The sequence below is a fragment of the Microtus ochrogaster genome, linkage group LG9, assembly GCF_000317375.1.
Source record: "Microtus ochrogaster isolate Prairie Vole_2 linkage group LG9, MicOch1.0, whole genome shotgun sequence".
NCBI lineage: Eukaryota > Metazoa > Chordata > Mammalia > Rodentia > Cricetidae > Microtus > Microtus ochrogaster.
Window position 1 is genome coordinate 20,036,572 of NC_022034.1, and position 25,421 is coordinate 20,061,992.

The following is a 25,421-nucleotide window of genomic DNA, read 5'->3' on the forward strand; positions in this document are numbered from 1 at the left end:
TTAATTATAAATGTAATATGTTCAATCTTACTCAGGAACATTTAGGATATTGTTTTACTTTGGAAAGCCCACAAGCCACATTGTAATGCACACATATACTTACTCTTGTTTCTATAAACTGTGTTCCAAGTTACACCATAATGCTTCAATTGATACCTGGCGCATATATCTAGAATATTCTATAGCATAGTATTCTCACCTTTTTTCATAGTATATCATAGAATATTATGTTTATTATTAAACATAGTATTCTCCTGATTATGGACACCAGTATATCATAATTCAGCTGTGTCTGGGGAGAATGTTGCTTTCTCTCATCTAGAAATGTTATGGGTTACCTCTTGTCTCTTATCCCAAAAGTGAGGTAACATAATGATAGCTATGTTAAATAAGTTTGTTTCATAAATCACATTATATTATTAACATTAGAAAAGTTAGTCTCTAAACTAGATGCCTATTTGATATTTTAGGCATAATGTTTCATAGATACAGAGCATTGATGCGTTTTGCTGTATCATCCTGCATTAGCAGGAAAACAAACAGATGAATAGGATCTTGGAAATCAGTAGGCCTGGGATCAACATTGGTTTGACTCTTGTATTTTCATGATCCACATTTCATTATTTCATTTATTCAAAAAATTAAATTAATAATGCTTAAAATGTAGGTCATAATAGTTCAAAGAAGTAAATGCTATAGGAAGCAATATTACAATGAATGAACTTTTCATTGTGAAATATTTATATCTGTATTTCCTGATTTAAAAGTATATTATCTTCCAGGCTACATAGCTAAAACCTTACCTGACATTAAGCTAATATTACATTTTCTATGCTTATTATTTTCACAGTAAATTTCATTATTTTTTTATCATGGGTACTCTTTCTGGTTAACTAATTTCAAAAATACAAAGAACTAAAGATAAACTTTATGTTCCTTTGCATGAAAGATAAACACAACCTTTTCCTTAAGTAAAAAATGTATTTAATTTTAGTCAAGAATTAACATAGGATGGCTGTCATATTTTCAGCAGTTTATTATTCAAAATGCAGGAGAATTAATGTTTATCAAATGAGTCAAGTTAAATGGTTGGAAGAAGGAGAGAACATTGGAAAATAGCTTTGGGAAAGAGAAATCAAGGTATTTATGGGAAGGAAGTGAAGATGAAGGACTGTAACCTGAGTCATGATACTCTGGAAGTGTTCCAAAGGTCACTTCATTCATCACATCATAATATCAGTTGGTGCACATGTTTGGAGGACGGTTCTCTAAGACTCTGAAGTTCATTGGCTGGATAAAGTTGCAGAAATTCTGAATAATTTTTGAATTATTTAAAAATAAAGTTGTCAAATTTCTTTGTTTCAATTACAAGCACATTTTATGAAGTTATCTGTTTTATTCCGATCTTTTTAAAATATGCCCTTGCTTTTGTGGGGGGAGTGGGGATTCTCACACCACTAATAGCTTTTTTTCTATTGTCTTGGATCAATTCTCTATATACTATTACTTATGGTTCTCCTTAGAATTAGCTTATATATCACTCCTTCTTTGATTGTTGCTGTTCCATTAAAAAACAATTAATTGAAAGGTATCGCATTATTCACTATTCTCCCAAGTGTCATTGCCCCTGTTCCTTGTTTACTTCAAGTTAATTTTCTCAGTGGCATAAGATACTGGACAAAAATAGTGGTAATGAATGTCTTTTCTGTTTGGGTTTCTAGTTTATTATTTTCTCAGCAAGCATAAAAATATAGTGAGTAAATATCAAGAGTTATTTAACACACCTTAATTGATTATTACCTTTTTAATGTATTTCTCAAAACATACTGAATAAAAATTATGGTATCTTAATCTTATAAAGTATGAAAAGTTTTTCTCATTTGCTTTAAGATCACTAAGATAATAGACTACAATATATGAAGTAATGCAATCTTTATTAATATTAGAATTATGGTTTGACATTTTACCTAACTTTGCATTTTTTCTGTCTTGGGCTTTTTAGTTCTTAATGCTATTACTTTCTGAAGTTATTGGTGTTAATAGAAAAATATTCTTCATCTCTGATATGTATTAATTTAAATAAAACTAAATATTCCCATTCTAATATGCATGTGGTATTATATGAAAAATAGTTTGTTGAAATTATACGCTCAAGTCATCTTTTGTATCTCTGTTTTATTATATAGTGCATTATTGATGGTATTGTAGAGTGAATCAAGCATTCAAAAAAGGTCATAGAGACAATGGAGAAATGTCAAGAAATTTTAAATTAAATTTAGTAAAGTATTGAAGAAACCTCAGAATAAGCAAGCCCAGGACATTTTTGTGTGGCATTAAAACAATATTTAATCAATATATTTCCAAATTAGGAACTGATTAAAGGCCTCACAAATACTACGCAATTTCTTAACCATTGTGGTATATCCTAGTCAGCATTTTTCTTTTAAATACTACTCTATTATTTTATGCTGATATTATTCATTATAAGCATACTTTTTGCTTTCTGTAAATAATTTTCATAATTGTAATCTACTGATGAATATTTGACTATCTGGCAAGAATTATTTGCAGAATAACACTGTTTTTGAACTATGAAAAAGATAACAAACAGTAAAAGATTTAGTAGTAGTCTTTAATCCATAAGGTGATCATGAAATTTTTACTTTTTAATGTATTCTGAGAAATTACCATAGAGAGAAATAACAAAGTAATAAACATACAATAAGAAAACATGCATATTAGTATCATATTTTACATATATTTTTTTTCAGAAACTTATTCTCTGAATAATTTTTTACCTAAAATTATTTGCATAATTTTACTTTTGCTATGGATAAACTATCATTTTGGTAAATATTTGTGATTAGTACTTTCATAAATTTTTAATAATATACACTCATATGACAATTTTATTTTGGTTGTTGAATATGCCCAGAACTCAGTTTATAAAGAATCACAATCTATTAATGATGGAGGAAGGTCATTGGTTAAGTAATAAAGAAACTGCTTGGCCCCATAGGTTAAAACATAGGTGGGAGGAATAAACAGAACAGACTGCTGGGAGGAAGAGGAAGTGAGCTCAGAGACGCCATGTTCCCCTCTCCCAGGCAGACGCGATAGCTCTGCTCTTTGAGGCAGACACATGAAGCTCAGACCCAGGATGGACATAGGCTAGAATCTTTCCCGGTAAGACTGATGCTACAAAGATTATTAGAGACGGGTTGATCGGGATATGAGAATTAGCCTGTAAGGGCTAGAGTTAATGGGCCAAGCAGTGTTTAAAAGAATACAGTGTCCATGTAATTATTTCCGGGCATAAGCTAGCCAGGCGGCCAGGGTGCTGGGGATGCAGCCCCGCTGCTCCTATTACAACATATTAAAACCAGAAAAATCCATTTTTATTTATCATACTGAAAACGTTAAATATAAACAATATTGATGAATTTGCATTTTTAAATGTAAGAAGCTAATTTGAACTGCAAACAAAGATAATTGAATTGGAAATCAGCAGGTAGTCCCAAGAATACTTCTTCTTGATAATGACTCTTTTCTAGATCAATAGCAGTTCCAAATGTAGTAGAAAACAGACAAGATTTAACAGGATCTAAATTATTAAGACTAGTGTAGAGTTTATTAACAATCCCATCGATATAGTATGGTTCAGGGACACTGGTAGGAGCTTCATGGGACATTTTAAAACAGAAAAAGATACCACAAAAGACTGATTTTAGTGGGAGAATTTAATTAGCCAGGAATGATTACATTAGTTTAATGGAACTTTTAATTGAAAATCTGGTAGCATTTTAACCTACTTCACAGCTGCCACTTAATCAGATATATCTTAAAAGTGAAGAGTTTTCCTCATGTTATTTGAAAACCATCTAAATAGCTTGGAATTGGTTTATAAATGTTTAAAGGTATTTTGAAATTATGGTAAAAACAAACAATAGATAGGACCTTCTGCTTCAATATGGTGCATTTAAAACTATATCAGGTAAAGTACATTGACAATATTCATAATAACTCTTAGAAAGAATTCAAAAGGGCCACCTTCAAAATGTTGATGATTAAACCACCAAGTACATTGTATTCCATTACTTACAAAACTCTAAAAGCTATCTAAAGTAATGTAATGCTGATTCCAGAATTATATTGTATCTTGTTAAGGGTAGTGGTATTCAGCACATGTTTTAGGAAGATTGAAAACTTCAACTTCATCATCATCACCATCACCATCATCATTGTCATTCTACTGTATATATTTATATATTATATCCTTGTTCAATGAGTAGAAATCATATTTACCTCACTTACTCAGAACAAGCTAGTTAGTAATCAATGTATTTACTAGACTTAACTTTGAATAAAAAACCATTGGTTGACAGATAATTACTCAAATTCATGAATTCAGAGGAACACCATGGAAATGGATCAGTTGTTAGTTACTCAAAGCAATAATTTAGGTTTAGATAGTTTCTCACAGGGAGCTCAACAAGTACTGACATGAAGGCCTATTCTTTCTACATGATTTTCATATCTTGGCTGAATGTGAATTTTCCTTTTTAAATAATCAGTAAGGCCATGTAAGTAAATCAATTCTATTGTTTCCCTCTTTTCACTTTTATGGTTTATTGTCTTGTCTCTTGTCTGTTTTAGGCCTCATGGATACCAAATGCTGTAGGAGTAAAGACAAAGTATATATATTTATTTCAAAGTTATTTTCCTATAATTACTGGAGGGATATCTTTTAATCTCACATATCTGCAATACAGAGATCTCATTGGTTAGATAGAAAACAGGAAGCATAGACATAAACTGTAAAAGAGGTTATAAAATACTGGAATACTAGGAAAGAGCTAGTAGACAACAGATACTACCTTTATTTCTTTTTTTAGTATCGGGTGCTAAGAGAGTCTTAATGTGGGTAAGAAGTTTAATAGTTTTAAAAAAAATAAGAAACCCGCAACACAAAGGACGTTTTGTTGTTGAAAGACGAATATGTGTACAGACATGGAAGAAGAAGAAAAAAGAACCTTACCTTTCCCAATTTCCAATTTATGAAATGTGTATATGAAAGATTATTAAATAGATATGGGACAATAGATATGGTGTGACCAAAGGTCTCAACCATCTACACATGTGGCTTTACTGCAAACACAGATGCACCTGACATTCAAACATGAATAAGCCCTTTCATTACTAAATTGCTTTTTCTCACATTATTTTATCATAACGAAAGAAAATGAAACCGAAGAGACACCCTGACTCAACCTAATCAAGTCCCTACCCGACAACAATATAATGAGTAATACTTGCCTAGCGTCACATTTCTGGTATGAAGTCATCTGCCCAACAGTGGTCCATTAGTATATACATTAATATATATGTATAACCGGCAGTATAATAGTTTACTGTGTATCTTTATTCTTAACTTCTAAATTTGTCAATAAATTGCATTTTGAGAATTTTTTGCTCTAATTTCCATTGAATCAGGAACATACTTCATTTTATAGAGATAAAGTTTCTATGAAAATGATCCTGCTTGGCCTCCTTTTCCAGACCCTGATATGTTTTCTTGAGCAGGATAGACCTATACCCCATTTAGGACAAAGGTATGTTCAGGAGAGTTGCAACATTGCACTTTCTAAAAAGGATCCTGATTTGGCCCAGTGTCAACCATGAAGTGATTACCAGTTTTCTGATGATCAACAACAGTATCCGACGACACCTGCTGTATGCCATTTGCCAGGAACTAGGGAAAAGTGCTTTAATGTATTACCTCATGCAGCCCGTGTGGTCCATGCAGCTGCTGGTAAAGAACTCTTTTCAGAGTGGGACAAAGAGCTGGCAGCAGAGCACACACAATGGCAGCTGCAGAGTTAGTTACTGGGAGAATTGTCTCACAATTGGTTCCTGATTGGTTCCGAGGGCAGTTCTCCCTCATTCACTTACTGCGGTTAGCAGGCATCATGTACTTGCATTGTGAAGGACAGGGAGCTGGGCGCAGTGTGCCAGCTGAGAACACCGGCTTGCCCTTCCTGTGTGCACCCTTCTGTTGTCAGAGAGGTGCATATTTCTCAGTCCTGTTTCAAATTCTGCTGACTGTGCCCAGGAGCACCCAAGGCCAATATTCTCCTCTTTCCCCATCACACTTAATATCCATCTCTTCTAATTGAACCATCAATACTTGCAATTACTTTTCAACTAGTTTTAAAAGAGATAATTGTTCTCCCATTAAAGCAGTGCTTTGGAAAATCTTTTTGTTTTTTAATTTCTAAGAAAAAAAAACAGAAAAAATAGAATTACTTTAAATTTTGATTATTTGTTTCAGTTAAGACGCCAAGTCAATGAAAGAGTCAGAATCCATAGACTTATTTTCCACTTACTGGAGGAGGCAGCTCTTTGTGCTTTGCATTGAAACTCAGATGGGATTTCAGAAATGAGCAAAATCTGAAACGTAGGAGTTCCAGAATGGATCAGCCACCTGCCAGCTAGCTTCAGATCTCAGAGGGGACCTGCCTGTATTTATTTAATGGAAAGATAAATGTGTTCACAGAATTGTTACTATAAATTCATTTGGAATCGGGACAGAGGTTGCACACATATTCCTCCCAGGCTGGAGCTGCTGGCAGATTTGGTTCAAGGTACCCTTGGGAGGCAACACATTCTAAGGAGATGGCAAAGTGTGCTTGTTATTCAGAGTGTCCCAACACCTATTTCTTCTACTATAAAAGCAAACTTTTTTGGCAAAACTTTTACATTTATTCTTAAAGATGCTATTATATACTTACTATATGCAAGGCAGCATATGTGAAGTTGGTGTTGTGATTGTCCAGAAGTGCCTGTCATTTAGAAACTAAGCTAAGTATAAGAGAGAAATGTAAGTATAGCATGAAGAATATTGAATGAATTTTAGTGTTTCAGTCCAGACCAAGAGTAGTAATGTGAACACAAACACACACAGCCAAAACTTATGAAATTAAAGCTTTTAAAAATTATTTTAAATAAATACACCTCTTAAAAAATGACTGCCTCAATTTCATTGTTGTTATTGTCATTTGTTTGTTTACTAAGACAGGTTTTCTCATTGCCTTAGCTGCCTTGGAACTTATCCCGTAATACAGGCTGATCTGGAATTCATAGAAATTTTCTTTCTGTGAGATGATCTGAAGAAGTTGTCATTGGTGCCATTTTTGGTTACTTGTGCTCCAGACTACAGCTTGCTATCACAGACATTTGTTCTCATTTAGGGGATCATTGGTCCTTTGAGGCTTTGGTTTCAGTTCATGAAACCCAAGATGATTAGAACTGAAGAATGTAGCTCTTGTTATTGTGCTTTCAGACCCAAAGGGACACAAGGTATGTTTTTTGTAGTCAGATATTCTTCAAGTAATTATCATGCAACATGCAAGGTAATTGAAACAGAGACAAAATGAAGGAAGAGATGCTAGCCTATCATAGCGTTTATTGGCTTTTGGGTCCATGTAGTGGACAGTATTTTCTAGAAACAGCAATTCTAAGCGTCAATTTTCATTTCTAGGACTATGTTTTTCTTATTTCCACTCTGATTATTTATTATGTCTTTCTTCCTGTTAGTTTGAAATTTGTTTGGTTATTGTGTTTTCATTTCCTTGAGGTACAGCACTTGATTATTTATGCAAATTCTTTATGGTTTTTGAATATAGATACTGATTGCCATAAATGCTCTTTTTACTACTCAATAGATTTTTTTTTATTTTATGTCTCTGTTTGTATTTATTTTAAGGTATTTTTTATGCTCTTTATATCTATTGTAATTCACTGTTTGTTCAGGAATGAGTTATTTCTCCCATATTTGTTTGGTTTCCTAAGACTTTGTTGTTACTCACTTCTGGTTTTATTATATTAGAGCCCAAAAAGATAATTAATAAACTTCTAACTTTTAAGATACCTTTAAAGTTAATGTTAATACTTTTTTCTTATTTGTCATAAGCCAGACTTTGATATAATAGTTTCTTTTTTCTATTGTTCCAAAAAATTCTTGATAAAAGCTACTTAAAGAGGGATCAGTATTTTTGGTTCACAGTTACAGGGTTAAGTCTCATGGCTGGACTGGTAGCAGGGGTGTGAGACAGCTGGTTGTGTCTGCAAGAAGGATACAAGAGAGGTATATGGTCCTCTCTCTTGTCTTTTTTGAACCACCTATTCATGTTAGTTCCTTGTTCTTCAGTTAAGCATCTTAAGAAACCGCCTCCTTCCAGAGGCTTGCCTCCTAGATGACTCTAATGCAGTCATGTTGACAAGACTGACCATCACACAAGGAAATGGAATTTGCATTTAGAGAGAGAATGAATGCTTTAAGGTGTTTTGTCTGTGGTAATATGTGAAACTAGCCTGTTCATAATACCTGAAAGATTTCATCTCTTCCTACCTTTCTCAGACAGGTATATGGTATAAAATTTCATTGCATTTTAGAAAAAAAATACATTTTTCAAATTTGGTAAGTACTTTAGGACTAGATGTGTGATATATCAGATACATTCTTCAGTTGTTAACATAGATCCAAACCAAGTAGTACAATTGTATGTTTTATATTGGATTTCTGTATCAAATTCTCTCCTCTAGGTACCACAATGCCATTAGTAGAATATATGAAATTAGCCATCTATTATTTAAAAAAGGAAGTTTGTAACTATAAAGGACAAAATGACTACTGCTATATACTTTCATTACAGTGTGCTGTTTAGCATCCTTCCACTTCTTGTGGTAAAGCTCTTAGTATACATTTGAATGGAAAAATAGTCTCCTCATTTTGTCTTGTATTGTAGCACACAGTATGATCTACAGGGTTCCTATTCAATTTGGAATTAATTTCACAGCCCACTAATTGTGTGAATGAGAAAGGGAAATACTTGATTTTATTGTAAAGCATGCCAAGCAGATGGCTTAAAGTTCACTGCTACCATCTCTGCCAGTGTGACCCTCTCTTGTAGGTATGAAATCTGGCATGGGTCCCAAAAACTTGGGGAAAGGGTCTTCTTAACATCTCTTGACAGTCACTGAACCTCTTGTTTGTTATATGTTATAACCATTATTTTTTTTTTATCACTAAGTCAAAAGGTGGCTGGCTACTTGAGCAGGTGCGGAACAGTAGAATTCATATTCATTTTACTTGAGAAGCCAAATGAACTCTTATTGATATGGAAATTTTGAGTGAAGAAAACAGCAGAGGAGATTAGGCTTAGATTTTTGAAAAGGGATTAACACTTACTCTGAGCAGTCTGTGATGCATCATGATTGAGAACGGATATTTGTAAATAGAGCTGGAGACAAAATCTGAGCTTACATCTTTAAGCTTTTTGAGTAACCCTCTTTAAAATCTCTTTTCTTCCTCCTGGATAGGGGAACTGTTTACTTTCTTTTATGGATATGTAAGCTACATAATCATCCTAAATGTCACAATTTCTTCCAATTGTATGTGTAGTGAGGCAGAGTAAGGTAGACGGCAGGAGATTGAGAAGAGAAATAAACAGTGTCTTCTTATATTTCTGGTACAAAAAGAGTATCGGGGCACTGTATAAATGGGCTATTGCCTTCTAAAAAAATAAAAGGCCAGATGGATCAGCTGTTCTTAATGAGTTGTAGTAATGCCATCATATTGTCTTCACTGAAAGAACCACAGAATGCAGAGTAAATTATTTTTCAGTAAAATTCAGAAACATTGGAAATTTGTGTTTTCCTTTCCCCATTCTTCTCATGATACTGCCTGCCCTGTTGCATATTTTTGTGAACATGGATGTCCTGTCTCTGGGCTTTCAGACAGATGCGGCTCTGATGTATGATGCAGTGCATGTTGTGTCCGTGGCCGTCCAACAGTTTCCACAGATGACAGTCAGCTCCTTGCAGTGTAATCGACACAAACCCTGGAGATTTGGGACACGCTTCATGAGCCTAATTAAAGAGGTAAGTAAAGAAAGGATTGCAAATGAACTCGATGCAGGTAGTTCTTCTAGCATTTTATTAAAACAAAATAAAACAAACAAAAATCTAAAACATTCTTTTTTCCACTTAGCCAGTAAAATTATCTTTTTCTTTCTAATTTTAACTGAAAATGTATTATTCTCTTACACAACACATACCAACCACAGTTTCCCTTCCATCCACTCCTCTTACCTGTGCCCTCCACATCCCATCTTCCCAGATCCACTCCCTGTTTCCTCTTCAGAAAAGAACAGACCTCTACAAGTCAACAGCTAAAGAGGACAAAACAAGATAAGATGAGACAAGGCAAAATCCCTTATATTGAGGCTGAACAATTAAAAAGTTTTATTTTACAAACGAATCTATGCAGTAGCCATCAGCATGTTTATGATGACCTAATCATATGAAACCTATGACCCATTGAAAACTTAATTGATGATGTTAAGCTTATTTTTGAAAATCTATCTCTCTGAATTTTTATTTAGGTATTTATTTATTTGTTTTCTAAAGAACTGTAATTTAGATAGTAAAATATTAAGTGTATTTTTAATATGAATGTCATTGGGCATACATAAAAGTTAAAATAATATATGAGGCATAGCTATTTTCATCTATGCAACTATGTGAAACAAAGTGTACAATTATTTTATTAATATTAACTAGTCATGTTAAAAATGAATACATCAATGATAGGATTATAGTTCAAAGGTAGACTGCTTGCTGAGCATATAATGCCCAAGTTCAATCCCTATCACTTTGAAACACAAAACAATAATAATATATGGATTCACAAAGTGCAAAACTTCCCTCACACTGGGTAATTGAGTGGTGTTTATGACTATGTATTGTTTCCTTTTGGATTTTGATCAAGCCTGAAACAGGAAAAAACAAGTGGAAAATTCTTCATTTACATACACGTACATACAAACCTTTTTTTTTTCTTTTGTATTTTTCTCTTCTTTCTATGAAGGAAAGTCCTTTGTTGGTTAGCATATTCCTCTTCTGTGAAAGTTTAAACGGACTTCCTATTAGCTATAAAAACAATCTCAGTCATTGGTATACTTAAGATTTTTATCATTGTCCTAAAATTAACAATCAGTTTATTTTATAATGAATTATTCATCATGGAATGAAAGTACAAATAAGATCAGGAATAGGATCTGCATTATACTGGTAAACAATTTTGATGCATTTCCATTGTCCACTTTTTGTTGAATTCAACTAGGAGTCCTGATTTTCCCTGAAGAACGTGGTGTTTATTAGTTGCTTCACATTCTACAGTCACTTCTGGTTTAAAATACTCTCCACTCCCAAAGCTCTACTCATAGATCACAGGTCTCAGTGGTTAAAGAATCGATTTTTCTGAACTCAGCATTTGAGCATTATGACTGTGATACATGTCGACTGGCCCTGAAAGAAACAGCTATATGACATCCCCCACTGTATTTATTGTAGGGTGTAATTGAGATCCTTGTCCACTAAATCATACTATTCCTATAAGACGACCAACAGGAGAAATTTCTCTCAGGTTTCAGTAACAGGAAGCACTGTTTATCCCAACTAGCTGGAATGCCTCCACATATGAATGCTGCATATTACAATTTTATCATCTTTTCTTTTCTGCTTTGGTTGCTAGGAAGCTTAAAATTGAGTATGTTACAGAATTTTTATTACTTGCCTGTTTTTGCCTGTTATATTTTCACTGTTCTTTACCTAGTTCCATGTTGCTATTCTCTACATATATTCTGGTTCATTTTGATCCTTTTGTCTGTTGTTACATTATTAGAAATTCTTTTGGGCACTTGATTATATTTTTCTTCTGAAGAAGTGGGGGGAAATAAGCATTTTTCTACTGAAGACACATTTTAATCTAAGACAGATAATTGCTGTGTTTTCTGTTTCATTTAGGATTTATTAGCTGAAATACATGTACACTAGCACTAGTGTCTGAGAAATGAGCATGGCAACTAAAAAATGATGCAGTGACATTATCCACTTACATTCACTATTAAATCATTAATCATAACCTTCCAACAACCATATCTTTTGGCTCTTAGTGTATAATTAAAATTATAATATTGCATGCTTACACTGCATCATTTGGAATTTTCAGGTAATTATTTTTCTAAGTTTTTTCCAGATGTTATATAGTAGAAAACATATAATTGTTGCTAAATAACAGACAATATAGGAAATATTTTTTTATTTAAAATAAAATCCATTTATTTGCTTACATTGGAAGGATTATATTCCTACCCTAGTTTCCACTGGGTACATCATTTATAGACATTATAGTCTTATATATAATAATTGTGATACGTTTTCCCCTGTCTTCTTCAGAGAAAGGTAGCATTGATTATGATAAGGTAAGTTTGTTAACTGAAGAAATACTTTTCTGTTAGTTAACTGAAGAAAGACTTTTCTGTTTGTTAACTGAAGAAAGACTTTTCTGGATTCAGTTTTGACCAGAGTCATGCATTTCTTGGTGATATGTATTTAGGGAGTTAGTCTCATTATATTGTCTAAATTATACTAAGTAATACGTTCAGTATCTCATCTCATATAACATACCTTGCTAATTTTTCTTTGCTAAGTGTACTTCAATATATAAAACAAAATCATTAAATAAATCTAAGGAAAAAGCTTATACCCATAGACATTGATAATATAAGATGAACATTTATATTTTGTACAGAAGTTAGGAAGTGGCTGAGGAGAAAATCTTTCATTTCATGAGATGTAAAGCATCTTGGTCCACTAGTGAACACAAAATGCCATTACAAAGCAGCTAAAGATGCCAGTGACCATGAGGATACTCTTGTCTTCTGTGTCTTCCTTGATAATATAAAGCATCTTGGGTTACCAGTGATAGCACGACTCCATCTTTCCTTCTATCTCTTGCTTGCTAATTGTAGGCATTTCTTTTTCAGGCTCACTGGGAAGGCCTCACAGGCAGAATAACTTTCAATAAAACCAACGGTTTACGGACAGATTTTGATTTGGATGTGATCAGTCTCAAGGAGGAAGGATTGGAGAAGGTACCTGAATCCTTCACTTTGAATATTTAATCATTAAATGAAATATGATACCGAAAAAAGGAAAACATTTTTGTTAAAGTAACATTTCATTTTTTTTTATTTTTTATTGAATAATTTCTATGTAGTTCTCTAATATATTATATTAAGTACAATTATTGACAACTAATATTTCAAACTAAAGCATTTTTATAATCTTTTTTGTTTGATTATTTTTGTTTTATTTATTGATTGATTTTTAAATAACTAACTTTTTTCATTATACATACCAATCCAAGTTCTCCCACCCTCCCGTCCTTCCATTCCCTTGATATGCCCTACCACTTCACCCCGATCCAATTCTCAGGCAGAGTAAGGCACATTGCTATGGAAGGTCTAAGGCTCTCCCTACTATATCTAGGCTGAGCACGTTTTTAAAAATTATATTTATTTTATTTTCATATGTGTGAGTATTATCCCCTGCATCATTGTATGTGTATCACAATCAAGCTTGGCATCTATGAGGTTCAGAAGCTGGAGTTACAGATGACTGTTAAGGCCAGTTTGCTGCTAGGAATCACTTCTAATTGTTTCGTTCTTGTAATATGTTCCTAAAATGATTTTTAAGAAAAAAAAAACTTTTTCATACTGCATCATTTTAGAGTGAAGCATCTAAATTAGTATACAAAAGGTGAATTATGTGGATATATGGTGGAAAACGTAACATTGTCTCAAATTATTTGATTCTGTGTCTAGGGTTCAGAGGCTTATTGTAAAAATATGTTAGTGTTTTAGTATTTCTGATGTATCAATTTACAATTTTTCTTATAGTTCATTGAAGAGTTGAGATAATCAGATATTTTGATAAGAGTACAGAAAATTTCTATTTAAATGAAATAGTTTTGCCTTAAAGGCAGTAAAGAAGATTTTATCCAGCATATAGAGTTTAATGAAGATAATGATTTCCCGACTCTGACATATACCAACATATTTGAAAGATATCTCATGTTACCATGGAGAGAAGAAAAACATACATTTTGAGGCTAAACAAGGTGTACCTCTGTATGGAATAGGCTCCAAAAGGCCAATTTCATGTACGAGTGATAAATCATGATTCTATTCTTAGTGATCCCAGAGATTGCCCAAGCCACAGAACTGTCAGCCACATGCAGTGGGAGGATGGGAGGGAGAGGGAACTGTGGTTGTCAGGCAAGATAAAAAAATAAGATTTTAAATAAGAATAACAATTATTCTTATTATAGGACATTGAGCCTATAATTCGCAATCCTAGAGAAGCTAAATAAGAAAAACATATAGTGATCATCCTGGATATTGGAAGTAGACAAGATTGCTGGGCAAAATTTGGGAACTGGGGGATGGGGTGGGATGGGGGAAAGGGGAGTTGGGGAGAGAAGAGTGAGAAGGGGAGGATGGGGAGAGCTTGGGGGAATGGGATGGTTGGGATAAAATAAGGGTGGATATGGGAGCAGAGAAGTATATATCTTAATTAACGGAGCCATTTTAGGGTTGGCAAGAGTCTTGACTCTAGAGGAGTCCTGAGGGTTCCAGAGAGATGTCCCCAGCTAGGTCATTGGGCAGCTGAGGATAGAGAGCCTGAAATGGCCCGATTCTATAGCCATACTAATGAATATCTTGCATATCACCACAGAACTTTCATCTGGCAATGGATGGAGATAAAGTACACATTTCTTATATGTCATGTAAAAAATGTGCATACATTCTGACCAGTTGATGACCTGAGTGATAGAACAATTACTCCACCCCACTGAGATGTTTAGATTGTACCACTTGATAAAAACAATGTAAAGTGAAGAATGCAGTATAAGAATCTGGAATAAAAATAGCCATGACACAGTGTTTTCTGAACTATCTTGCTTCTAGGGTGTGAGCATTTCTTGGATCTAAGTATGGATTTGATAATAGACATTTATCTAACAGCTTTCTGGGATGTGATTACATTATAGAACTATCTACATCACCAGGATGATCTCTGATGATGTTGATGTTCTTGATATTATCAATGATCCAGTCTTCTGTTTGACTCAAAATTAAGAAAAGTGAGGAACGTTCCTATGTATTCTATCAGGCTCACCATTTATATGTGATAATCCTACAGTGCAAGAAAAGTGAAACTGTGAAATATGCATATTGCCATAACACTTCAAAGTGACTTGTGAGCACTCTTGAAATACAAGTATTTGTTTGTACATTAATAATATGATAATTCTACTCAATGTTATTTGATTCAAAGTTCTCAAAAAGGCACACACACAATAGATGAATATTTCTGAAAAAAACTGAAGAATCACAGGAGATGAGGTTCTGAGAATTAGCCTTCTAATAATGGAAAAAATATTGAGTCCAGTTTTTCCTTACTATGTTTCCTTTTACATTTTTTTAGAGTAAAAAGCTTATTTTGTATGATTGTATGTTACAACTATTCAGCTCCTTCATTATTTTATGGGAGCACATAGTTAAAATATTGCATTGAGTTTCAGAAGAATCATTAGACTCTAGAATCATATTGGAATTGCTTAGGTGTAAAAAGACTTTTAGATTAAAGTTCAATTAATTTTATTTTCTTGTTTTCTTTTGAGATGGATCTTATGTATGGTAGACTGGCCTTCAGCTCCCATTACACAGCAGAGAATAATGCTAAACTTCTGACCTTCCTGCCTTTCTCTTCTGAGAGCTTAAAAGCATGCATTATCATGCTAAATTTATTTATTTTTTTGGATCAAACCTGATGCTTTATGCATGTTAGTCAGCCATCCTCCCAAATTAGCCATATCTCCAACCCGGAAAGTCTTTCATGTTATGAGATACTCAGTGTAAAGTTTTGATGTTTAATGTTGTCAGTTTGGCAAGGTCTAGAATTACCTTTGGGAAAACCCTCTGATAATGCCTCTTATGGTGTTTGATGAGTTTAAAAGACCCATCATAAAATTAGGCATCACTTTCTCTCCCGGTGTACACATGGGGCTTTGCCTCTCTCCTCCTCTCTCTCCCTCTCTCTCCCTCTCTCTCTCTCTCCCTCTTTATTAATAAATGTTTATGGCAAAAAAAATTAGGCATCACTGTACCTCAGGCTATGTTCTTAGTCTTAGACTAAATAAAAGTAAGAGCAGACTGAAAGTATGACCAATCTCTTCACTTTCTGAGTGGATTCAATTTAACCAGGTGTCTCAGGCTCCTATTAACAAGTATTTCCAAACAAGATGGACTGTACCTCAAACTGTGAGCTAGCATTAACCATTGATTCCTTAAATTCTTTATTGTCAGTTATTTATTAGAACAATGGACAAAGTAACTGATATCATTTAATAACTACTGAAATATGAGCCTGCTTAGAATATTAATAGAAAAAAACTATACTTCTTATAATTACAGCTATGTAGAAGATAATCTAGAAATAACAATTAGATTCCTATAAAAGATAGAGATGAGAGAGGAGTGTGATATCCTCAGGGTCCTGAACATGGAATTGTGTTATGATCACCTTCTATTTCAATAATAATTAAAATCAAAATACCCTTCCAATGTATATTGGCAGGTGAATTGACTGGTAGTGGATCAATAAAGATCTCCAGTATGCATCTTTGAAAGTATCTAAAGTCAGGGACACTAGGTACCATTACAAATTTTATCTATGTTAGCCAATAAAAAAGGTGAATTTCTCTCTGAAGGGCCTTCTATTCTGTGCATAAGATTAAGAAAATGAAAAGAAGTCCTTCTCAACATTTAAATTATTTTCATCTAAATATTATTTATATTTTTTATTGTGCATTCAAAATTTACTTAAAATATTCCACATCCATTGATAAAATAAGCCAAAGCATGTTTTACAGTACAGCTATGGTACAATCCTTAGAATCATCTTAATTCTGTTCTCATTAGATTCCACTCATCAGACCACAACAGCCAGATAGGTTTTGCCTAAGTAAGCTGGTCCTAGTTCTATTTAAACCCTTCTGTGGATTACCATTTTGTTTTGCACAAAATGATGTGGGATTCCCTTCTGTATGCTGTGAATATTATCGGTTAAATAAAGTACTGTTTTGAGCCTATAACAGAGAAGGAAAGAAAGAGCTAGTCAGGGAAAATTAAAGTTAATGCTGGGAGAAAGGTGGAGTCAGACAGATGCCGTGAAGCCTGGCCAGAGATGGATGTTGGAACTTTAGCCACAGCCAAAGGGTGATGCACAGATTATTAGAAATGGGTTTAATTAATATGTAAGAGTTAGCCAATAAGTAGCTAGCACCAATGGACCAAATAGTGATTTAATTAATACAGTTTCTGTGTGATTATTTCAGGGCTCAGCAGCCAGGACCAACAAGCAGCTCTCTCCGGCAAATTGGTGCCCATGTGGCCAACTAAAATTTACTTAAACCTGAGAAAGCTTGAACTGGAATTCTAAACACAAAGAAACAGAGTTAAGCATGGTTTGGTAGTGGCATTTTCTTAGGTAGCCTCTGTTTGCTAGAAGCAAGCAGAGGCATGACTCCTTTAAGAGAGGTTTTACTGATTCAGTGGTAGCAGGAAAAAAAGCCAAGCCATTTTGAAATGCTGGCTTTCTGAGCCCTGCTGCCAGCATGAACTTTGGTTCTTTCAGGACACTGAGCATTTAAATGAGGTTTGTGCACAACATACTACAATTTGCTTAATGTCAACATTGACCTGCTGTGTGCCTCATACTGGTGCATGGCTTGCAGAGGCACTGAATGAACTTCCACTATGTTGGACTGTGCTGAGCAAGCAGGAAATATTGTACATACCCTAGTAATGCCACAGCCTAAGTTTTTAAGAAGTGCTTAGGATTTTAAGAAGCACTCCTGGACAGTAAAACATTACAGATATACAATAGGACAGATTCAGACCTAAAAGATTCCTAAATAGGCCACAGTGTCAGACAAATGCATATAGGCTTTGGAGAGAGAAGTAATAGTCATTACAGGGAATAAATGGTTTATAAAAAATAAAACAAAGTCTTCAAAGAGAAAGAAAATAAGCCACATGAAGATGGAATATACAGAGTTTGGATTATGTTTTCTTTAATTTTGTTTGACTGCGAAAGAACTAAGTACAGAGAGACATTTTATTGTATGGGCTGCTAAGCTAAACCAGCATACATATTTTAAAGGTACCTTGATTTCAAAATATGGGTCTAAGGATATGTTGCTTTATGAAGAGGATCTTCTGTTGTTTACACAGAGGATGAGAACCTGTGGATTAATTCCATGCTATTAAAATGTGATGGACCAAGAACCCACAAAAGGTCTCTGTGAATACCCCCAAAACTTACTTTACCCAATAAGAAACAGAAAGAAGTTTGGAGGACTACACCCATATTCCCAAATAGTTTATAAATGTTTCTTTACATTTAAAGGGGGATATGCTATAGATATTTGCATGGGTATGGATCTTGTTTTATTGATATGTTGTCTTATTGATACAAATTTCAGGTCAATTTTGTTCTACCATGCATTTCTGCTCTTGATTAAAGTATTGTGTTTGGGTAGTCTATTTGAAAATTTAATGTATAATTAAGAAATATAGATTAATAGGGAGTCATCTATAATAGTGGATCTCATAGCATGTTAGTTAGGTTTTTTAGATATATACAAATATATTTCAGTTACATAGGTATTCTTTAAACCTTTCAAAGACTATAGAATGTAGCAATTAAAATGTTTAAGAACTTAGGTATTTTCATGACAGTGAGACACATCTGCTCCTGGCAGCACCAATTACTTCAAGAAAAAGAAGGGCATTGAAGAGGCTCTTTGTGGATTTGGTTAGACATTTAGGCAAGAAACTGCTCTTGCCTAGACTACTTAATGAACTGCACCTGCAAGACTCACAGAAAAATAACAGCTGGACTTGCCTAAAGGTGAGATGATCCTCCAGAGTTCCTGCTTCATGAAAGAGTCTTCTAGACATTCTGCAGGATACAGAAGAAAGTCACTGATAAAAATGTCAATATAGGCATAACTGTCTTTGAAATGTTCTGGTTTTTGGAAAGCTCAGTTGGATACTATGGGCCTGTAGGCTGACTATGGATACCCCAATTGTACAGTAGAACTTTGTCTGACTGTCCAGACAGTGAGATGTCTCTGTCAATTCTAGAGTTTTGGAAGTTGCTTATAGTGCACTTCTTGTTAACTTAGGTAACATTATATCTTTCTGGAGTCTTTGATGGAGATGAAGAATTGATAGTTACAGTTTTCCTTAGTAATGATAAAAGATAAAGTAGATATAAATATTGTAACTGTAATTATTGCTTGAAACCTGTTCTTTATCTGTAAGTTCACTATGTTAAAATTAAAACCTCCCTTTTTTTACTTAAACAGAAAAGAGGAGGTGATATGAGATTTCCCTTGTATGCTGTGAATACCATTGGTTAATGAAGGATGTTTTTAAGCCTATGGCAGAGCAGGGCAGAAAGAGATATACAGGGAAAACTAAAGTTTGACTGCAATATAATTCTTTCTCTTGGGCTTGTTCCATTTCCTCTTAGTAGCTCTTTATAGCATGTATCATGGAGCTCTGTCAATTCCAACATTATGGATTCTTCAAGGCTTCAACTTGACAACTTCAGTGACCTCTGTACTAGGCCTCCATTCAGGGACACTCCTGACACATGCTTTTTTCTATAATTCTTTCTTCTATCCTTAACTCTAAAGTCAGAACCATGTCACTGAAGCTCCTAAGTTCTGCTGCTTGCTGTGACTGGAACATGACCCCCCTTGTTCAATTATATCTTTATAAGTTTTCTATCTTTCACTGTCTAGGCTTGGTTGTACTGAAACTTGTTCTGTAGACCAGGCTGGCATAAATCTCAGAGATCTCCCAGCCTTTGTTTTCACAGTGCTTGGATTAAAGATATGTATCACCATATCTGGCTCTAAATTTCTTTGTAATTTTTTGGGAAGTTGGAAATTTAGCTGGGTGGGGTCTTGTACTGAGGTCACCACAGCCTTTATTTAATTTCTTAATCTCTTTATTTTCTTGAACAAAGAATTTAGCTCTATTCCTCTTTTTTTTTTTTTTGGTGCTCTTTTTCTCCTCAGTATTTTCCTTGCACAGCTTTCTCCTTTTCATTGTAAGTCCTCATTATAGTTAAAACTAATAGACACACAACAGATTCTATACTAGGCTGTTTTGAGATTACTTCTGCCAGAAGAATTAGTCCAATACTCTTCAATTTAGCCCCAGAGTATTCAGACAAGTGTGAAAGGCCACCACTCTCTTCACCAAAATATCACAAGATATGTGAGTATCTAGGCAAGATACTCAAATCCTTTCCTGAAACCTCTTGAGCTGACTCCTGACATTTCAGACTATAATCAGCACCATTGTCTTCCATTGTCCTGTTGGTCCATTAAGCAGTGCTTAAATAATTCTACTGTTTTCCTAACCCAAAGCACCAAAGTCCATATTATTCCAAGCAAAAGCATTGTCAGGTCTATCACAGCAATGCACCTGTAACAACTTCTGTCTTAATTTTGGTTTTCTATTGCTATAAAAAGATACCATGCCCACAGCAGAAATACATTTAATTGAGTTTGTGGCTTAGCATTTCAGAGGTTCAGTTCATTATCATCAGGGCAGGGAACATGCCAGTTTGGATGCTGACATGGTGCTTGAGCTGAAAATTCTTATAACATCATTAGTAGACAACGGGAAATTTAGTGACTGTCATACCGAGGGAAACTTGAGTAAAAGCCTGCCCCCAAATGACACACTTCCCTTAACAAGGCCACACTCCTAATATTTTCACTCCCTTTTGGGGCCACTTTCTTCCAAATCACCCCAGAGGATCATTGCAGTTTCCATCTGTTTATGAAGAACATTATTAGGCTTTACTTTTTTAAGGAAAAGTGACATTTTTTAATAGACATCTTCACTGCTAAACTTTCATTGGCCTGTAGAATGCAGTTCTTATTAATGGCCTACATAAAAGATGTCTGAAAAGAATTTACAGCATTAGAGGAGGACCCACTTCATTGTCCCAGCTTCCCAGAACCGAAATAATCACACAGAAACTGTATTAATTAAATCACTGCTTGGCCAATTAGCTTTAGTTTCTTTGGCTGCCCCTTTCATCTTAATTTAACCCATTTCTATTCATCTGTATATCACCATGAGGTTGTGGCCAACAGCAAAGTTCTAGCATGTCTATCTCCAGTAGCAGATCCCTTCTTCCTCACAGCATTCTGTTTAGTTTTTTCTACCTAGCTCTGTTCCCCTATGGCTCTGCTATAGGCCTAAAGTAGTTCCTTTATTAACCAATGAAACAAGGCATAGACAGAAGGACCTCCTACACCATTTACAGTCTTCAAAATTTATCTACATTTAAATCTCTAAGTCAGATAAATGAAAATTATTTCCTTAGTAGAATTCTAGATACATAATACACAGAAGTTTTTATCTCTCATGCTTCATTGTATTTGGTTCATGCATCCCATTCCTTATGGTAGCAATAAATCTAAATTCCTCAGGATCTGATTTCTACTGCCTCTTAATAGGAAATAATTGCCAATGGCAATATTGTTCAGTGCTCTTAAATCTATCCAGAACTATATTATCATTCTGGGCTGCATTAAGCCCAATGTATTTGATTATATATAATCATTATTATAGGATTATCATATAATATATTTCTTATTTAGAATTAATCACAAGCCTTAACTCTGTGAATATTTCCATGTTGCTTTTATATAGTTATTGTTTTATTTAGAAATTTAAATCTTCAATTTGGTAAAGTATTTATTAAAATCATTTTAAATGATATTTTTGCTTAGAAGGGAGCAGTATTTCTTTATTTGTGAACACAAAGTTTTTTGTTCCAACCCACTAAATTTCTTATTTGTCTCATCAGATAAGAAATTTAATTTGAAATTTTCTTTCTTGATGAATTTTAACTAAATTAACTATGTATTTAAAGTATTAGGCAAGAGATGTCAAGTCCAACCTAATCTGAAGGGCATATATCCTTGGAAAGTAACACTATTTGTGACCATTTAATTCATCAATTCAAATTTCACTTACAATTGTAAATGAAACACCAAACCCTTAAATTGTAATTAAACATTTGGTTACATTTGTTGTAGACAAAATCAAAAATCCTAAATGCAAAAAATAAATGTTTTTATTACTAGCTCTTTTTTTACTAGCAAATTTTTCATTTATTGAATTTCTGTTCTCAAAGTGGTACTATAGTTCTCAAATGATAAATTCAGGGTTTTTCTTTGCATTGTGTTTACATGGCAATTAACATATGTGAATGTAGCCTATATGCTTTTATGCTAAGTAGTCAGTGGTAGTAAGCACAGGTTTTGGATGAAATTACTTGTCTTTCTTTGTGAAATCGAGTGTTAGATATTATTTTCATCATAACTCATACTCAAATGGATACAAAACTATCAAATGTTGATATCAATGATCATTGAAAAATTTTCAAGTAACTCTATTATTACTTTTAATATTTAAGGATCAAGAAGTATAACAGGAAGCTAAAGAAAATCTTTAAATTCCCACCAGCACTTAATAAGAAACCTACTGTTCTGAAAAAAATTCCTTATATCCATTTTCATGTGCTGTGTGGACTTGAGAAACCTTGGGTTTCAAATTTTTCAGAAAAAATTGAGCTGTAGAGTAGTAGGCACTTCACCAATTTGTATTCAATAAAATCATAAGAATAGCTATCTTTTAATTATGTCAGCACACTGTGTAAACCTATCATCCAGCTTTTTACTTCTCACTTCTGTCAGAAGTACAATAAAATATTCCCTTTCCCTAAAGAGGAATAATTAATATATACAAGACAAACTAAACTTATGCATCATGTGGTTGGACAGCATACATTACTGAGAAAAATGTTTTCTTACAAATTATTTTATGACAGAGATTTCACATTATGCAATGACCCAAACAGAACACCTGAAATAGTTCCTCATTACATCATCAGGCCTTCCTTTGAGAGCTGTTGCTATAATGTTCTTCAAGACTGACACATTTGTCTCATACTATGTCAAGCTATATGTATAATAAATATGAAAGTTTTATTATTATGTGTATTTGTATTTGTGCTCTAGCACACATGTACATGAGTACTGATGTTTGATACTAGGGTCAAAGACAGGCTGTGTGCTAAGCAAGTGTTCTATCAGACCCTTACACTCCAACTCAGTAGTATCATAATAGAAACAATGGTGATAATTTAAAACCTGTAAATATCCAATTTTCTGCTAGAAAGGTTCAATTTATTGATGTAATGAAAATTTTGATAGAATTTCATTTTGTCATTTTAGGTGGGTAGTTTAATTGAAAATGTTATTTGTGTTTAAATAAGTTTTGCAACTAATATTTCCAGACCTAGTTTAGATTAATCATTTTATATTCAAGGATGTTTCTGATATTCTTGCCAGGTATCTGATTACTAAAAGATATGACCAGTAATTCTGCTTAAAACAGAAATGGCATACAATTTTAACAAAAACACTCCTATTGCTGATAAGAAGAACCAAAAATAGTTTTTGGAAATAACATATTATGTGAGTGATTAAACAAAGGGGCATTATTCTAAGAAAACTGTCAACACATAAAATAATTAGTTTACTTATTGTAAAAACAATTTAAAATAATTATAAACACCAATTTATGTACAAAGACAAACAAGACAGACACTAAAGAAAATATAATTACTGAAAATTGTATTAAAAATTTAAAGATTTCTGAGAATTTAAATTACAGATAAAATATTTACCCAGAACAATTATACACTTTGAGATATCTATCAAATAGGTAAATTGTGTGTGTGCATGTTTGCACATGTGCATGTAACAGTAACAATTAAAAAATAGAAGTCATGAATTTGAGAGAGAGTTTGGGGTGGGGGAAGTCACAAGACAGTGGCAGAAATGGAAATGATATGGATACATTACTCATGTAGAAAATCTCCAAAAATATTGTTAAAGAAATAAAAGAGTTACCAAAGGTAGCTTAGGGAAGTAGAAAGTATATGGTAAAGATAATAAGATAAATCTTGAACAAAATAATATATAAATAGAAATGAACACAGGAAAGCCTTTTGATTCTGGTCTTATTAGACTACACATAGCTAATATTACCAATCTATACTACCAAGCTCAGTTATGAGTATATTTATGTGAAATAGTAAATGGTCAAATTTTAACCTTCTTCATTGTTGTTGGGGTTGTTTGTTTATCGGCCACCCAGACCCAAAATAATTCCACAGAAACTGTATTATTATAACACTGCTTGGCTTATTAGCTCATGCTTCTAATTGACTAGCTCTTATATCTTAACTTAACCAATTTCTATTAATCTGTGTATCACCACATGGTTGTGGCTTACCAGCAAAATTCTGTTCAGTATCTGGTGTCTGTATCCTGTGATAGCTACATGGCTTCTCCTTGACTTTGCCTATTCTCTCCTCCTCTACCTGCTTGGAATTCCCACCTTGCCCTATTCTGTGCTGCAAGAGGCCCAACACAGGTTCCTTATTAACCAATGGTATTCACAGAATACAGAGGGCAATCCCACATAATTTCCCTTATCTGTATAAATAAAAAGGAAGATTTTCACTTTAACAAAGCAAGATTACATACATCAACACAGTTATTAAGCAAGAATTATAGTTATAATATTTAGTCCATTTATATTTGGAAAGTTAAAGAAAATACTTTATCATCTCTCCTATCATTGTGAGTCTAAAGTTTTATGTCTAATCTATCTTTTATAATAACTAAGGAAAACTGTAACTACCTATTTATGAATTTCTTCAAAGACTTCGGAAGGATATTATATTACCTAAGTAAATAGGAAGTACATTGTAAGCAACTTACAAAACCCTATAATTGACTGACACTTCTCACTAACTGGACAGCCAGCCAAAGTTCTTCTGTAACTTTGGGGCATCCATTTTCAGCCTACAGTTCCATAGTAAACAGCAGAGTTTTCCATGCAATGGGAAATTTCAAAGACAGTTCCAAATATATTGTCATTTTATCAGTCACTTTCTTCTCTGTCCTAAAGAATGTCTGGCAGACCCTTACATGAAGTAGGAACCCTGAAGAACAGTCTTACCTTTAGGCAAGTTCAGCAGTCACTTCTCTGTGGGTCCTGCATGTCTAGTTCATATAGCATAACTTCAGGCAGTCCAGGTAACAGCAGTTTCTTGCCCAAATGGCTAACATACTCTATAAGAAGCCTCTTGGATGCCCATCTTCTTATTGAAGTATATTGGTGCTGCCAAGACCAAATATATCTCATTTCTGAGAAAAGTCTTAATTTCTCAAAAAATGCCACATTCTGTAGGTGTTTGAAAATTTAAAGAATATCTGTCCATCTGAAATATATTATTGTACACTAGAAAATCTAACATGTAGTAATTGGAGTGGC

General features: G+C 33.7%; 1 protein-coding gene across 6 annotated transcripts in view; it reads left to right on the forward strand.

Annotated features, from left to right (window-relative positions):
* Grik2 (glutamate ionotropic receptor kainate type subunit 2) overlaps nucleotides 1-25,421 on the forward strand; it is a 588,331-nt gene that overhangs the window by 325,109 nt on the left and 237,801 nt on the right. For all 6 annotated transcript variants that reach the window (XM_026787407.1, XM_005363515.2, XM_005363512.2 and 3 more), the window contains exons 8-9: nucleotides 9,799-9,942; nucleotides 12,891-12,998. In XM_026787407.1, coding sequence (XP_026643208.1) covers nucleotides 9,799-9,942; nucleotides 12,891-12,998 — 252 coding nt within the window. The remainder of the gene's footprint in view (nucleotides 1-9,798; nucleotides 9,943-12,890; nucleotides 12,999-25,421) is intronic.